The sequence below is a fragment of the Macaca fascicularis genome, chromosome 2 (genome assembly GCF_037993035.2).
Source record: "Macaca fascicularis isolate 582-1 chromosome 2, T2T-MFA8v1.1".
NCBI lineage: Eukaryota > Metazoa > Chordata > Mammalia > Primates > Cercopithecidae > Macaca > Macaca fascicularis.
Genome location: NC_088376.1, coordinates 119,266,913 through 119,284,577, shown reverse-complemented (window position 1 = coordinate 119,284,577; position 17,665 = coordinate 119,266,913). Strand labels below are relative to the sequence as shown.

General features: G+C 38.3%; 1 protein-coding gene across 18 annotated transcripts in view; it reads left to right on the top strand.

Moving 5' to 3' along the window:
- The window catches only part of ERC2 (ELKS/RAB6-interacting/CAST family member 2), a 974,891-nt gene that overhangs the window by 290,940 nt on the left and 666,286 nt on the right, over window positions 1-17,665 (top strand). For all 18 annotated transcript variants that reach the window (XR_012431280.1, XR_012431279.1, XR_012431278.1 and 15 more), the window contains one exon: window positions 9,175-9,249. Coding sequence is in view for 10 of the 18 variants with exons in the window: in XM_015446056.3 (XP_015301542.3) it covers window positions 9,175-9,249 (75 nt within the window). In the remaining 8 variants the exon portion in view is untranslated. The remainder of the gene's footprint in view (window positions 1-9,174; window positions 9,250-17,665) is intronic.

The window sequence follows — 17,665 nt, the reverse complement described above, 5'->3', positions numbered from 1 at the left end:
AGCTATTATCATCTTTCACAGCAGACTCCTTTTGGTCGAAAGTACTGTAGGACTTCCAGGCTTATACGTACAGTGTCATTTGTTCTGTTTCATTTAATCAATCCATCAGTGTTTGTTTATTGAGCTCCTACTGTTGGCAGGCACTGTGTTAGGTACTGGGAGTGTAATGGGCATAGAGTTACTGTGCTCATGGAGTTTACCACTCCATGCTATACACAGACATGGATTAATTAATTTTATAAATTAGTGTAAAATTGTGGCCATGTTCAATGACATGAAGGAAAATTACACAATGCTATGAGAGTCTATATGAGGGTATGGAATGTTAGACAAGTCTAGAGGGTCAGCTGTTGACCTTCCTGTGATACATTTGCAACATATGGCTGCGTAACACATTGCCGCAAAGTTAATGGATTAAAACAACAAACCTTCATTATCTCACAGACTCTAGGTCAGGAATTTGGCAGTTGCTTAGCTGGGTAGTTCTGGCCCAGCGCCCCTCATGAGGTTGCAGTCAGGCTGTTGGACAGGGCCATAGTCATCTGAAGGCTTGAATGGGACTGGATGATCCACTTTCTTGATGGCTCATTCACATGGCTTTTGGCAGGAGGCCTCAGTTCCTGTCACATGGGCCTCACCATAGGATGTCTTGATATCCTCATGACGTGGCAGCTGCCATCTACCAAAACAACTGATCCAAGAATATGAGCAAGAAAGAAGCCATAATTTCTTTAAGCCTAGGCCTCAGAAGTCAAACATGTCACTTCCACCTTATTCTATTCATTAGAAGTAAGTTACTGAGTCCAGTCTACAGTGAAGGGGAAGACATTTAGGCTTCACCTTATAAAAAGAATGCTGAAGAATTTGTGGACATATTTTAAACTATCCCCTGAGGGGTAATTATTTTTTCTGAGATTGGCTAGTATGAGTTTTGAAGATATCCTAGACCAAGGGTTGACAAACTTTTCTATAAAGGGCCAGATCGTAACTATCTTCAGCTTTGCAGGACCATATGTTCTCTGTCACAACCACCCAGCTCTGCCATTGCAGCGTGAAAGCAGCCATAAATAATGTGGAAATCAATGTGCATAACAGCGTTCCAATAAAACTTTATTTACCAGAAGAGATGGTGGGCTGGATTTGGTCTGTGGGCTGAAGTTTGATAACCTCTATAGACAAAAGGGAATAAAAGGGTGGAGTATTATTCCAGATGGAAAAACAGTATGTTTTAGAAAGAAGAGAATTATTGTGCATTTAAGATACCTAAAACACACTTGGTTCTCCATCCCTCCATGTACTGAGAGGTTTATTGAAACACTATTTGTAATGGAAAAAAGAGTAGGAAATACTTATTTATAGAATTACATTGATAAAGTTTGGAAACATAAATATTATTGAGGTAAAAACCAAAATGCAAAAAAGCTTTGTGCAATAGACAGTTGGTATTTCTGTAAAAAACAGCATACTGTATTGTTAGCTTTATATTATTTATGAGGACATAAATATGTAATGAAAGCACAAAAACATGCATGAAAAAGATAGACACCAACTTCAAGATGATGGTTACTCTCTGAAAGGATAGAGGTGGGAAAGATTGTGGGTCTTCAACAATTTCTGTTTCTGTTTTAGAAAAACTTTTAATTATGGTAAAATACACATGATATAAAATTTACCATCTTAACCACTTTTAAGTGTACAGTTCAATAGTGTTAAGTATATTTACGTTGTTGTACAACCTATCTCTAGGACTTTTTCATCTTGCCAAACTGAAACTCTGTACCTGTTACACAACTCCTCATTTCTGCCTGTCACCACCCCTGGCAAGCACCATTTCACTTTCTATTTTGATGAGTTTGTCTACTCTAGATACCTATCATAAGTGAGATCATGCAATATTTGTCTTCTTGTGACTGACTTATTTCACTTAACACAATGTCCTTGAGGTCTATCCATGTTGCAGCAAGCATTAAAATTTCCGTCCTTTTTATGGATGAATAATATTCTGTGGTACGTTTACATGGCATTTTGTTTAATCATTCATTCATCTATGGACATTTGGGTTGCTTCTACCTTTTGGTTATTGGGCTAATGCTGCTATGAACTTGGGTGTACAAATCTAAAGCAGAGTTTTGACAAAATGAATGATTGATTAAATAGCACACTGTGCAAATATAGTAACCTGAGGCTCTTCTCTCCTCCTATTCTTCCACAGGACATTCTAGTTAGACTTTCACTCCTGCCATCCCCCAAACTGCTCTAGTTGAGGTCACTAATGACCTTGACTAAGTCCAGTGGTCAATTCTCTGATGTAGATATATATAATAGAGATCAATTCTGCTATTGATCTCTAAGTGGCAATTGATATGATGGCCATGCTCTCATTATGGACACAGCTTCTTCACTTGATCTCTAGGATGCCATGCTCCTCTTTCTCTTCCTACTTCACTGGCTGTCCTTCTCAGGCTCCTTTGCTGCTTGCTCCTCACTTCCTGACCCTTCACTCTTGGAGTACCCCTGTGCTCAATACTTTGATCTCTCTTCTTTCTATACTCAGTCCCTAGTTGATTCACCTAGGTTTTAAATACTGTCTATTCACTAATCCCAAAGTTGTCTTTGTAGTTCTTACTTCTCCCCTCAAATCCAAACTCATCTATTTGATCACCTACTCAGCATCTTCACTTAAATATCTAATATCATTACAAACTTAACACATACAAAACCAAAACTCTTAGTTCCCATAACTCCCACCTTTCCTTCCCAATCTTCCCTATCTTGGTAGTCCACTTCTATTCTTCCTGTTGTTCAGGCTAAGAGCCTTAGAGCCATCTTTTGCTTCTCTGTTTAGTCCTCAGGCAATCTATCAGGAAGCCAAGTCTGCCTCATGTTCAAAACATATCTAAACTCAACTTCTTCTCCTTGCCTCCACTCTGCTACCATGGTCCAGGGTTCTATCATGACTTGCAGGAGTTATTCCAGTTACCTCTAACTAGCCCCAATGGGTCTGTCCTTATCACCACCACCCTGAAACCATGCTGCAATACAACATTGGGAGTACTCCTTTAAGAAAGTGCCTCATATCATGGTTTGCCTTTGCTCAGACCTTCCAATATCTTCCCGTTTTTCTCAGAGTGAAATCAATGTCCTCATGACAGACTCCAAATGTGGAGCTCATCCTCTCATTCCCACCCACCCCTGCACTTCTTTGGCTTTCTACTTTCCCCATCCCTCATGCAACTTCAGCCACACACTTAGCCTTCACTGTTCTCTGCCTGGAATATCTACACTGCTTGTTCCCTCATTTCCTTTAGATGAAGATTGTCCAGTCAGTGGCCTACGGGCTGCATGCTACCAGAACGGCTTTGAATGCAGCCGAACACAAATTCATAAATTTTCTTAAAACATTAAGAGATTTTTTTGTGACTTTTTTTTTAAGCTCATCAACTATCATTAGTGTTAGTGTATTTTATGTGTGGCCCAAGACAATTCTTCTTCCAGTGTGGCCCAGGAAAGCTAAAAGATTGGACACCCCTGCTTTAGATCTTTGTTTAAATGTCACCTTTTCATGAAGCTTTCTCTGACTACCCTATTGAAAGTTGTAATTGATCCGTGCCTCCCTAGTATTTCCCATTCTACTTCTCTGATTTATTTTCCTTTATAACATTTATAACAATGTGGTTTAGTCTCCTTTTAAAATTATCGTGGCTTTTCCACCACTGGAATCTGGAATTAAAAAGAAAAACAAACAACTATGAAGGCTGGGATATTGGTCTGTTTGGTTCACTGCTGTATTTCTTGTATCCCCCATATCAAATTATTATTTGAGCATCTGAATCTCCCATGTCTTAAGACTGACATGAGTTGATGTTTGAGATTATAGTGTTCCTTTCCTGTTGATTCCTCCAATTGGTGTTGGTCCATAATAGTGGCAATTTTAAAACATGTCTTCAAATTCTTTGACACTCCTTCCTTTAGGAAGCAGGCTTGTGACTGCTTCAACAGAGCATGACAGAAGTGGTGCTATAGGACTTTCAAGGTTAGGTAATAAAAGGCCATGTAGTTTCTTGCTCATGTGCAAGAAACTGACCTAGAATTCATGAGCATAATACAATGGTGGTGGTCTGATGCCATTAAGTTTGGGGTGGCTTATTATACAGTAATAGATTTCCAGAACAATAATGGGAAAAAGCCAGATAAACATAATAATTACCTTTGGAATGAAAGTTAAGTTTTTAATTGTTGTTACTATTATTATTATTTGGTCTGTTGAAGAAAGTATGTGGTGTGTGTGAACATTATTCTGCCAGGTTCCTCTTGGAAGCTAGTGTCCATCCAGATTAACTCACTAGACTCTAGACTCTCATTAACGCCAAGAAGTATCATTCTGATGAACCACTTGAGATTTCATGCTCAAAATTCTAGGCTCTTCATATATTTTCATGTTGATCAGCTGAAGAAGCTAGCAATTTTGCACTAGCTAAAGCCAACCTTGTCATGAAATTACAGGAAAATATATAATGCGGGGATTGATGTCACTGTGAGATATTAAATTTTGTGATGCTGCCAATTTTCTTCTCTTATTTTTTTCTGTTGTTTTTAAAAGTGAGAATGGGTGGGACTAGAAGTACCAACCGGAGGTCCTCATTTCAGAGTCAGCTGTCTATTAAAAATCTGGATAGTCTCAGAGCTGGAAGAGCATTAGACACCTATTCATAAAGCTCCTGATTCTGCGGATCAGAGAGGGGAAACAGCATACCCAAAGTCTCATGCTGGGACTGCAGGCTTCTGACTTTTGACTTCTAGTACAGTGCTCTTTCCTCTCAATAAGTGGTTCTCAGCCCAAAGTCTGGTTCAAAGGTAAACTTCTGGGGTGCTGATCCAGGCTCTGTGAACTAGCTGGCATGGTGCACACCATTTTGCTTGTATGTGCTTTTGTGTCCATTTCCAGAGAGAATCCACTCCTCCCATTTGATTTTTACAGAGATGTGTGACTCAGAAAAGTTTAAGTACCATTGCACTTCATGATTTAATAATATTGTCATGTGAAAACTATCTCAGTAAGATAAATCTTATACTCATTCATACCTATATGAGAGGACATCAAATTCTCCTGGGGAAATTCATTAATTGTTTAGGATTAGTGCATAATGGGTACATCTCTCAGATGGTTAGGGGCAGTTGGAGCCTCCAGCAACCAATTCATCCTACTGTCTGTTTAGAAAATTTGGCAAGCAATCACACGTTAAAATCACTTTGGTGATTCAAAAGCAACAAACAATACAGGACTAATAAGGTATTATTTTGCCTTGCAGCCTTTGCAGTTCTTAAAGCAGAGAGAGCTGAGATCTCTGTAGATAAAGCCTGAAAACTCATAGGCTTAACTTAATAGAAGTTTATGTTTACTTCATATCACCATGCAATGTAGGTCTTCAGCAGCCTTTCAAATGATGTTTCAGAAATGTGGGCTTCTTTTATCTTGAGGCTACACTGTCTTCTTGGATATTGAAGTCCTTCACTTCTAGCTAGTCATCACACAGCGGGGCCTGTAGTAGGGTGGGGGGAGGAGGGGGAGGGATAGCATTAGAAGATATACCTAATGTAAATGACGAGTTAATGGGTGCAGCACACCAACCTGGCACATATATACATATGTAACAAACCTGCACATTGTGCACATGTACCCTAGAACTTACAGTATAATAAATAAAAAAATAAATAAAAAATAAAAACAGGTGTTCAAACAAAAGAAAAAGAGGGAGAGTTGAGGACCAGTTAGGAAGTTTTTATGGAAGTTGATTGAGTTGCACATTTCTAACCACATTCCACTGGCCAGAAATAAGTCCCATGGCCCTATCTAGGTAGTGGTTGTGGGGCCTTCTAGCAACAACTCTATAGTATGGAAGAGGAGCACAAACCTTCCTTGGGCAACTGGTCCTCTGCCACAGAGTGAGTATTATAATAATCCCAAATCTCAGAGATAGGCGAAGTGTTTGAGATGGGATTTTCAGACAGTCCATGTTGTCTGGATATAGATTACAATTTTCATTTACCTGACACCTTAGGAATCAAGGTGATCCTCATAATCTATGAAGTCAGGGTTGAAAAATATTGTAATTAAGAAAATTACAATTCTTGGATAATTGGAGATTTTATTTTATTTTTAAAGGAGTGACACAGAGGGTAAGGGCCCAATCTGGATTTTTAGCTGGTTTGTATTATAATATAATTTGTATAATTATAGCAAAGAGAACTCTGTTTCCATTTTTGCATAACTATTGCTACAAGTTTAGCTTTTTTATTGCATGTTTACCCTTGACAATGTTTTTGTGTTTGGCAGAAATTACAGCAGCACCTGCCTCTACCCTGGGATTTTTATTTTCACTGTGTTGCTTAGTCGTTTCTTCATTATTTTTCCTTGTTTTATACAAGCCTAACCTCTCTCTTCAAGTTATAATTTTCATTCTGGAACTTGGAATTGTTATGGCATGAAATTATTATGAATTGCATTCCTGGCTTTTAAAAAGATGATTTCAGTGCCACCTGGCATCAGAATGGGTGATCTGTGAAATGTATTTCTTCTAACAGTTGCTACAGAGAAACTCTGACAAGTGACTTACTTTTTGTTTTCTTGTCTATGAGTTTTTATTGGTCCAGTGAACTCCAGCAATCTTGGAAGTAATGTTGAGGACCAAGTAGATTTTTTCTTTGTATAGGTTGAAATCTCATAGGATCCACCCAATGCTATGTTGGCACTGGGTTGTAGTGACCCATGAAAGCTGGAAAAAAACCATATATTGATTCCAAATTGATTGGAAACTTGTTCTAATAACTAAAGTTACAAATTAAATATACAAACACACAATTAAATAGATTACATTAAAAACTCATAACTTCCTAATTTCTTATTACACTTTACTATTATCTAAGATGTTGAGGTTGTTACATTTATTGTGTCTGTGTGGCAGAAAATGCCATACAATGGGGGGTGCTATTGTGTCTCCCTTCCCAAGTCTGCATTCAGGGATGCCACTTGGGTAGCTTGATATTGGCCATGGTAGGTGCAGGTTTTTAAAATTTCCAGCAGCCCACTGTGCTCACCATATACAACATCTTCATTTGGTAGTGCTGATGCTTGAATGAGACAAGCAGTGCTAGGAACATCACAGATGCTCAAAAAGGACAGCTGCCTTAAGGTCCTTCCTTCAGAAAATCTCTGCCATTTTCAGAGTCCAAAAATGGTAGTGTTGCCAGATGATTGCAGTTCAGTGCCTCTAGAGGGACACAGGATCTCTATTTCTCTATTCATAAATGTTTGGTAATAGTTGACTTCATCCCTTCCCAGGGATATGTTAGGGGAAAAAATATCCTGACTGATGCAAGAGCATTTTGAATAGTTAGGAAGCATAGTTTTCAAATTGGAGGTTGAGAAAGAACTTTGTACAGGGTGGCTGATTTGTGCCAGTGATTAGTTTGAGAAGAAAATATTATTTTCAGATTCCTGGTCCAGAGCTGTAGCATTAACTCCCCTACACTGGTCCTTGGACATGTGCCCTATGGTCCACCTGTAAGATTTCTTGGGCCACTGGCAAATATAATAAGAATAGCATAATAGGATGTGGGCAAAAGATTGCCTGCTTATCTTATCCTGGATAGGACTGTCTTTTATTGTGGGTCTTGAGTGTTCTGATAGCTTTTACATTAATGTGTCCTATCTTTTTTTTGGACAGAATCTCATTCTGTCATAGGCTGGGGTGCAGTGGTGTGGTCTCAGCTCACTGCAACCTCTGTCTCCTTGGCTCAAGTGATCCTCCTGCCTCAGCCTCCCAAGTAGCTGGGATTACAGGCATGCGCCACCATGCTCAGCTAATTTTTGTATTTTTAGTAGAGATGGGATTTCACCGTGTTTGCCAGGATGGTCTCAATCTTCTGACCTCGTGATCCGCCCACCTCGGCCTCCCAAAGTGTTGGGATTACAGGTGTGAGCCACCATGCCTGACCCCATGTCATATCTTTTTGAAGTGACAGTGAGAGTAGATGATAGTGGTGGAGGTAGAGTTAATTTTAAATGCCTTTACTTGCAGAAAGCTAGAAATGATATTGATTCTCTTTTTTAACTCCTTTTTTTTAAAAAAGTAAATGTTTGTGATTCAGTGGTTCTGAAAGTCTAGAACTACCCCATGTTGACTCTAAACTGATTTTTGTGGAAGCAGAAGTAAGTATTGATAGAATTATTCCATAGGTGACCTGAATCAGCAGCATGCGTATGTGTGAGCACTTTTGTTTACTCCTGCCAATTTCTCACTCTCCTAAAACTGTTGATAGTTAAGAAAATCCAAGTGTGATCTGAGCACACATTGTCCTTATCTCTCTCTTCTGCTAAGGCAACTTTTCAAAGTCTCAACAGACGTGTTCTTTTGAGGAGAAGCATATAAAAAGTGACCCTTCAAGATAAAAATTGTAATCGTGGTGTTTGCTTTTTACCTAAATAAATGTTCATCATCGTTACAGGGGTTTTTGGGTCCACATCTGGCTTTAACAATTTTTTTCTCCCCTCTAACACTGTTGATACTAATGCCAATTTTAATTTCTTGGCATCATGATACATAAATATATCACCCACAGATGTGATTTTAAACAAGGACTGAAACTGTAAATTCGGAAGCAAGAGATTCACAGGGTTTCATCAAATCACTCTCAAAAGTGACACAGTTGTACTGAAATGGTTTTAAATTGCTCATTTCAAACCTACCTCGGTAGCAAAATGCCATGCGTGCAGCGGATTTGCAACCACGTTAGTCATTTTCTTTCCTCTGTTTCCTTGCTGTGTTTGTATTGGGAGCACAGAGTAATGTAATTTAGTAAATTATGATTTGATGGCTGGGCATCAGCCCCAGTGTTGAACAGTATTTGGACTATGATTACTTGCTGGCTTTGTCACAGTTGACATTAATTATTGATGGAAGTTTCAGAAATAGCGCATGTGCCAGGAGCTTTTCGCTGGAACGCAGGCTCCAGGCAGGAGGGATGCTAAAGAGTGTGGGGGAAGAGGCACCTGTGGCTTGTTTATGTCTGTGCACAGGGAAACTGGACCCAGCAGGCTGTGTAGTACCTCTATAAAGGTTATGGTATAACGGAAGGATGAACCGTCAGGCTTATTTCTATCGTGTTCCTCCCCAGGAATTGCACCGAAGAAGCCAGCTTCAGCCGGAGCCAGCCAAGACGAAGGCTCTCCAGACTGTCATCGAAATGAAGGTAGGAACTGTGTACTTTTGTCAGAAACAGTTATGCCTTGGGAGTTTGTTCTAACTTGGTGGTGCCTAATATAAACATGAAATGAACCTTGTGTTTTTCTCTAGGCACCCTGCTGGGTGCTTTACTTCTGAAATTTTTTACCTTCCTGGGCACATTTAATTTATTGGCCCTTTAATTAGGATTCCTTTTCTGGGCAAAAGAATAAAGGGCTCAAGAGTCCATTGGCTGAAAGGAGCTGGGTTCCTTTGCAAAGCATGTCTAGTCCTAGGGAGGTTTTGTGTGTGTTTTCAAAGTAAAATTTTTAAACTATAATAATTCTTTTCCTCCTATTCACATCACAATAAAAAGCACCTTTGAGAAATTAAGAGTTGGCAAAGGGAAGTTATTTTACATGCAGTGGTATTGTTAAATAATTAAAATTATGCTATCAGCAAAATTTTCAAAATTGAAATACTTTTTAAGAAAAAAACTTTCTTGTGACCCCAGTATTTTCTGCTAACCAAGTCTGGAAGTAATAACACTTTACTAAGTACTTGCAAAGTATCCTATTTAGCTGTGCAGGCATAGAGATACACTGTTTAAAGGAATAGAAAAATCCTTCTGAGAGGATTCAGGACATTTAAGGAATCATGAAGTAAATGAGCAAGGCCAAGTCATGAGCTGTGATTAAGAAACTGGTCTAAATGAAACTCAATTTCTTTGCTAGTATCTAGAAATTTGAAAACTTTTTATTTACAGTTTTTGCCAGAAGGGTGCAAATAGTAAAGTATTTATCTCAATAATAAATAATTCTTGATTTAATGTGTTCCATTAAGAAACACTAAGTTTATAACCAAGATGTTTGCAATCTGAAAATTCCATGCTCAAGTTTAACACTCAGGGAGTTTGCTGGTCGCCATGGGCCTGCAAGAGAATTCTAAAGCTTGCTGATAGGATGATGAGTCTTCTCAGTCCTTCTTGCAGCATATGATTTTGAATTATCTGTCCCCAAATTCCCAAGTTTTGAGGGAAAAGAAACTAATATGAGCTCTTGAATTATTGGCATGTGCAATTCTGAGTAGGGATTGTTTTTCTTATTCAATGACAACTTCTTCATCCAAGTGGATTTTTGTGAAAATAGTATAGGTCATTTGCTTTAAAACTATGTGTCCCCCAAATGAGGTTACATGAGTCAAGGCACTCATAATGTATTTGTAGCATCTGGGTTTGAAAAATATATTTGAAGCCACCAAATGCCAATTAAAAATAATTATTAACCCTGGCTCATCAGTTGTTTTAAACTTATATAATTTAAACATTTTGAAAAGAAACTGAACATTCTACACTGGGGAATGGTAGGCCAGTGGTTCATAATTCAGAGTTTATCCTCACTTCATATTGGAATCAACCCTGATACTTGGTTAAGGCTTAAAAAAAAGAAAAGAAAAAAAAAAAAGGGAAAATGAAAAGACAAAAGGACAAAAGACTTGATTTTTTTTTTTTTCAAAGGGTGACTCAGTCCCCCTTCCACCCACCTCCACACCCACCTTCCAAGTCAGCACAAATAGTAATGGAGAAGAGGATGTATATATAATCTATTTCCAAATTATCATTTAAAAAAAAAGAGTGAGTTCCCAAGGCCTTTGGAAAAAACAGGAGAAACACCTCTTCTAATGTGGTGGGTAGTTTCCTGGTAAATGTCTCCATACAAAGACAATTGGTACCTTTTTTGTGACTTTTTAAAGTAGAAAAATATGTTTGATCCTAGTTTGTTGTTTCTAGCATTATGTTTTATTATAAAACAAAAAATTATAAATAAAAAACTCAGGTTATCTACATGAGAAGGCAGAGAAACTTGAATTCTAGGGCAAATTCATATCCACATATTATCAGTAAATTGAACCTAGAGTTCTCCTTCTATGGATGGCAATGTTGCTGATTTGTAGGCATAAGGCATTTGTATTTTTAGGACAAATGAAGATCAATATAATTTTCAGGAAACTGATCCTCAGGTTTTTCTGTTGTCTTTTTGGTTGCCTGTTAACTTACAAAAGCACTGCCTTCTGTCTTGTCAACAGAGAAGTCTGGGTCCCATTAGCATCTATCCTCAACATACCTAAATTGAGTTATGGAGGCAGCTGGTAGAGGGTCATCTCAGCTATGTGTATAGCTCAGGCTGGAGGCTGTGATCTCATCTAATTTTGTACATTACACCTCTATGAAATTGGTGGGAATATTGTACAGGCTTTAGAGTTGACTACCAAATCGAACTGACCCTTCAGCCTAGTGAGTGGAACTTGAGACCCTGTTATATTTTAACCCTGGGTAAACATTGGTGTCATCTAGTGCCTTGATAGAATTTAAAATTAAGAAGAGATTTCTTGGCGGGGCGCAGTGGCTCACACCTGTAATCCCAGCACTTTGGGAGGCCGAGGCGGGCAGATCACAAGGTCGGGAGTTTGAGACCAGCCTGACCAACATGGTGAAACCCCGTCTCTAATAAAAATACAAAAATTAGGCCCAGATGCAGTGGCTCACGCCTGTAATCCCAGCACTTTGGAGGCTTAGGCGGGCAGATCACGAGGTCAGGAGATCGAGACCATCCTGGCTAACACGGTGAAACCCCATCTCTACTAAAAAATACAAAAAATCAGCCGGGCGTGGTGGCAGGCGCCTGTAGTCTCAGCTACTCGGGAGGCTGAGGCAGGAGAATGGCGTGAACCCGGGAGGCGGAGCTTGCAGTGAGCCGAGATCTGGCCACTGCACTCCAGCCTGGGCGACAGAGCGAGACTCCATCTAAAAAAAAAAAAAATTTAACCAGGCGTGGTGACGGGCACCTGTAATCCCAGCTACTCAGGAGGCAGAGGCAGGAGAATCACTTGAATCTGGGACACGGAGGTTGCAGTTAGCCAAGATCTTGCCACAGAACTCCAGCCTGGGTGACGTTGTGAGACACTGTCTCAAAGAAAAAAAAAAAAAAAAGAAGAGATTTCATAGACTAAATTGGGCTCAGAGATTATCCTTATTTGTTTCTTGCTTTTTAGAGGAACTAAGGGTGTGCTTCAACCCCCATTGTCCCCATATACACGCTTTGCATAAACTCACAAAAGACTTTTGTTGTGAAAGTCTGTGAAATCTTGCCTAAATTTAAGCACTATTTAGAACCACAGTCTGGTAGTTCTAGACTTTTGTGTACCCGCCCTGGACTTTGGAGTTGTGAAAATGTGTTTTTCTGGGGTGAACCTTGGGAAATATCATCTGCCTGCGTCAAATTGGGGGCAGTTCTTTTGCAGACATCACATCTACTACCAGCCAGTCGAGCCTGGGAGCTAAAGTTACCTGAATGAAAAATGAAAGGAAGCCAAGTGAATAAAGTTATTTGTAATTTATCTTCTTGCAGGAAGCTTCAACTTTTAATTTTGATCCTGATTTGGTCTGGCAGGTATGTTCCAAGTTTGCACTTAGAACATTGTGTGTGTTTCTTGGAAAATTAGTTTCTTGTAGGTATTGCAGTGCTCCTCCTTCTTTTGCTTTTGTGTCTAAAGATTCTTTACTAAGCTCCTCTTTTCTGCTCTTGTGGATAACTGTCAATAAGAATGGCAGTTAAAAGGCTTGTTTTCTCTTTTTTCTTTCTTTAATGCTAATTCCTTTGAAAGAATGTGTAACTTATTTTTATTATAAATTTGACATGACATAAACATGACATCCAAAAGTTTTACTTTCTTGTGTCATTCATAAAGCCAATTTTTTTTTTTTAAGAAAATGAATGACGGTAATGGCAGTTCTTGTCAAATAATCTCAAACCCCTTTTTCATTGTGAGAACTTTTAAGTGAAGGAAAATCTATTTCTAAGTGGCTAAACTCAAAAGGAAATTTATTGGAAGAAAATTTACTGGAAAAAAACAGGGGTATTACTTCGGGCACATCTTGATCCAGAGGCTCAAAAGATGTTAGCAGATCCCATTTTCTCTTATTCCATCCCTTATCTCGTCTTCCTTCATGTGAGCTCTATTTTCAGGCAACCTCTCCCTGCCTGTGAGCAAATGGCTATAGCAGCTCCAACAGTCACAAATGGAAGGGCAGGGAGAATGTTGTGCTTTTTAAAAAATGTAAAAACCCAACCCTTAGAGTAATAATAATTACTGAGATGACACATAAAACTTCACTCCAAACTTAGCAGCTGAGGCTAAAAAGAAAATAAATAGAATTTTCTAGATCTCATTTGCTTAAAACATTAAATGATATTCTTTGGGAAAAACAAACATTTTGCTAGTACAGCAGAAACTATCAGATTTTCAGCAGAATTTATCAAAGAAGACATATATGAGTGACATAAGGGTTTTAGTAAAAGTTTCAGAATATGTGCTTGATTTGGTGAACTTGTTAACTAAAGTGGATTAAGAAGCCAGAGACATAATGTGAAGTTAAAAGTAGTATTTCTGTGGTAATTGAAGTGAGGATTGTGGGTATTTAACTTTCCAGTCCCATGGTCAGCGAGAGCACTTGTGTGCCTTGAGTTGTTCCTCTTGAGTGACATTTGTCCCCACCAGGCTTTTTTTTTTTTATTGGAAGTAAGTAGTAAGCAAAATAAGACTGAGTTCCTCTGAGTTGCTGAAGTGTAAGTGGTACTATTGGTGAAAGAATATGATTTTGCATTCAGGTACAACTTTAATGCAGAGGTTAATTTTTTTGTTATAAAAATAAGACTTTACTTTGTCTTTGTGCCCAGGCAGATAACTGTTGTTTTGCATGGAGCTGACCTGCAGCTGGGTGAAGTTTCACTTAAAAGGTATCTTGATATTTGGTCAAATTTAGCCTGCTTAGTTCCACAAAATATGAAAGGGATATACTGGAACACTGTGAAGTCAAGAACTACTATTTGGCAACTTTCCTGAGTTTCATGTAACTAGGAAGGGGAGAGAGTTCAAAGGCAAACCTAGACTACTGAACACAACCCAATACCCATTGTGAACTTGTCTGAGTCCTGGAATCTGGTCAGGGACACTATGAAGTAGCTGACACTTGTTTGACTGTAGGGCCTACCTAGGTTTATTTCATTCACCTTCTTCTCCCAGGATGCTGTGTTCATATGAAATTTGTGCCAATCCCAGTTTTTCTAGTAAAGCAATTATGATGATGGCTTTTAGGCCTTAAGAGTATGCCCCTGCTCCTTTTATGGCTATTAAAAACAATAACAGCACTAACAACAACAGTGCCACCTGCACCAGCAGTAATACCCAATGACAACAACATCACTACCACACATGAAGGCTACAGCACTTGATGTGCAATAAACCTGTGAGTAGGCACAGTTATCTCCATTTCACAGATGAGAAAGCTATGGGTTACAGAGGATAAGCAACCTGCCCATGGTCCTGCAGCTAGTCAGATTGGCAGCTGAGATTTGAACATAAGTTTCCCCTCAAAGCTCTTGTGCTCTTTACTCCTTCTTTCTGCCTTTACTAAAGATAGGCCATAGGTTCAAATGTTTTTTCTTTCAATATTTACTTTGGAAATTGTGCCTTGAGGTTTGCATCCTAGAATGGGTAGAGGCAGCTCATGAGAGATGGAGTGGCTTATGTGACATTTTTGGAAAGGTGCAGAGCTGTACTTTGTGTTAAAAGGTAAAACTCATTCTTTTTACATGTATGTGTTATCATGGCTCCAAATAGGGCTCCAAATATGTATGTTACAGCCAACATATGCCCTGTTTCTCCCCCTGCATTTTAAGTCATGCTCTGAAGTCTTTTTTTAATAGCCTGGTGTGATAACTTGTTCAAACTTGTAAAGGACTGCATGTTTTGATGTGCAGTGTGCATTTACAATATTAGAATTATCCTTTAGCTTATTTTTTTTTTCCTTGGGAAATTTCTTTACCTTCTCATTTTCCAACTGGAACCCCCAATATAGAACAACAACAAACCCCTTTATCTCATTTAACTATTTGCCTTAAATAATGGGCAAAATGTGAGTTTTAAGTGATGGTCAAGTCAAATGTTAGCTCTGGATGATACATGGTTGTCACTTAGAAGCAAGTAAGATATTTTTTTAGAAGCAAGTAAGATTTTTTTTTAGAAGATGAGAATTCTTTCCCTTTCCTCCCAAACTCTTCTTATGATGTATTTGACTCTAAATGTTTGACTAAATGTTGACAGTCAATATTTCCTGCTATTACCCAGGTTAGTTTTTGTGAATCTAACTGCTGAAGTTGAATCATAAGCACCAGGGTTTACTGAGCAACTATTTTGTGTGCAGCACCATGGTGAGGCTTTCAGAAAAACTGAACTTGAAGTCTTTAAGGATCTAATGGAATGAAGTACATAAACCAGGTTATAAAGTGACTTAAGAAGGGCAAATGAGCTATGAGGAGTCAAAGGATATCAAATAAGAGAAGAACATAGAATGCTTTCTGGAGGAGGTAGCATTTGGAGAGAGCCTTGAAAAACTGGTATGATTTTGGTAAAGGGGAATATGGTTTATAAACAGCGGAAACTATAAGAGCCACGAGTCTAGTAAGTATAAGGAATGTCTTTGGAAGAGCAAATCATTCAGTTTGGTTGAGAGAAGACATTGTAAGTTTAAAAACTGTGGTAGATCACATTAAACCAGTAGAAAAAGAAGGTAGAGAGAAAGAAATAGTAAACATAAAAGCTAACATTAAATAAATAGAGAATAAACATATACTAGAGAGGAGCACCAAAGCTAAATGCTGTTTCTTTGAAGAGATTAACAAAAATAACAAATCCTGGTTAGAATCATCAAGAAGAGTAGAGACAGCAAAAATAATCAATATCAGGGATGAAGGGAGGCATCACTATAAATCTTATTAACATTAAAAATATGAGAGGATTTTATTAGCAACTTTATGATAAATGAAAAAATTCTTTTAAAAACACAACTTGTCAAAACTTGCTTAAGAAGAAATAGAATATCTGAGTAGTCTTATATATTAAATGAAATGATTCTATAATTTAAAATCTTACCACCAAACTAAAAACCTAAAAACCCAAACCAAACAGAAACAATTAGAGGCCCAGATGGCTTTTTTCAGTGAATTGTACCAAATGTTTGAAGAGGAAATGAAATCAATCGTACAGAAACTCTTCCAGAATAGAAAAAGAGGGAGCATTTCCCATCTTGTTTTATGAGGCCAGCATATGTTTGATATTCATACCCAGCAAATATATTACAAAAAAGGAAAATTACAAGCAATCTCCTGAGTAAACACTGATGATAGAAAATATCCTAGTGAATTGAACTCAATGACAAATAAATGACATGACCAAGTGGTGTTTATTTTAGGAATGTAAAGTTGGACTGATATTTGGCTATCAATCATGTTAGCCACTATATTAAGATGATAAAGGAGAAAATGAGTATAATTCATAGGTACAGAAAAAGCATTTGATAAATGCAACATCCATCCCTGGCCCCCAAAAATGTTTGTAAGAAACTCGGAAGTAGAGGATTTTCTTAATCTAATAAGAATAGTTACAAGAAAGCTTTAGGTAATATCATGTTCAATGGTAAAATGTTGAAAGCTTTCTCTATGATATAAGGAATAAGACAATATGCCAGTTACCATCACTTCTTTTTTTTTATACTTTAAGTTCTAGGGTACATGTGCACAATGTGCAGGTTTGTTACATATATATACATGTGCCATGTTGGTGTGCTGCACCCATTAACTCATCATTTACATTAGGTATATCTCCTAATGCTATCCCTCCCCCGTACTCCCTCCCCACAATAGAACCCAGTGTGTGATGTTCCGCTTCCTGTGTCCAAATGATCTCATTGTTCAATTCCCACCTATGAGTGAGAACATGTGGTATTTGGTTTTCTGTTCTTGCGATAGTTTGCTGAGAATGATGGTTTCCAGCTGCATCCATGTCACTACAAAGGACACAAACTCATCCTTTTTTATGGCTGCATAGTATTCCATGGTGTATATGTGTCACATTTTCTTAATCCAGTCTGTCACTGATGGACATTTGGGTTGATTCCAAGTCTTTGCTATTGTGAATAGTGCTGCAATAAACATACGTGTGCATGTGTCTTTATAGCAGCATGACTTGTCATCCTTTGGGTATATCCCCGGTAATGGGATGGCTGGGTCAAATGGTAATTCTAGTTCTAGATCTTTGAGGAATTGCCACACTGTTTTCCACAATGGTTGAACTAGTTTACAGTCCCACCAACAGTGTAAAAGTGTTCCTATTCCTCCACATCCTCTCCAGCACCTGTTGTTTCCTGATTTTTTGATTGCCATTCTAACTGGTGTGAGATGGTATCTCATTGTGGTTTTGATTTACATTTCTCTGATGGCGAGTGATGATGAGCATTTTTTCTTGTGTCTGTTGGCTGTATGAATGTCTTCTTTTGAGAAGTGTCTGTTCATATCCTTTGCCCACTTTTTGATGGGGTTGTTTGTTTT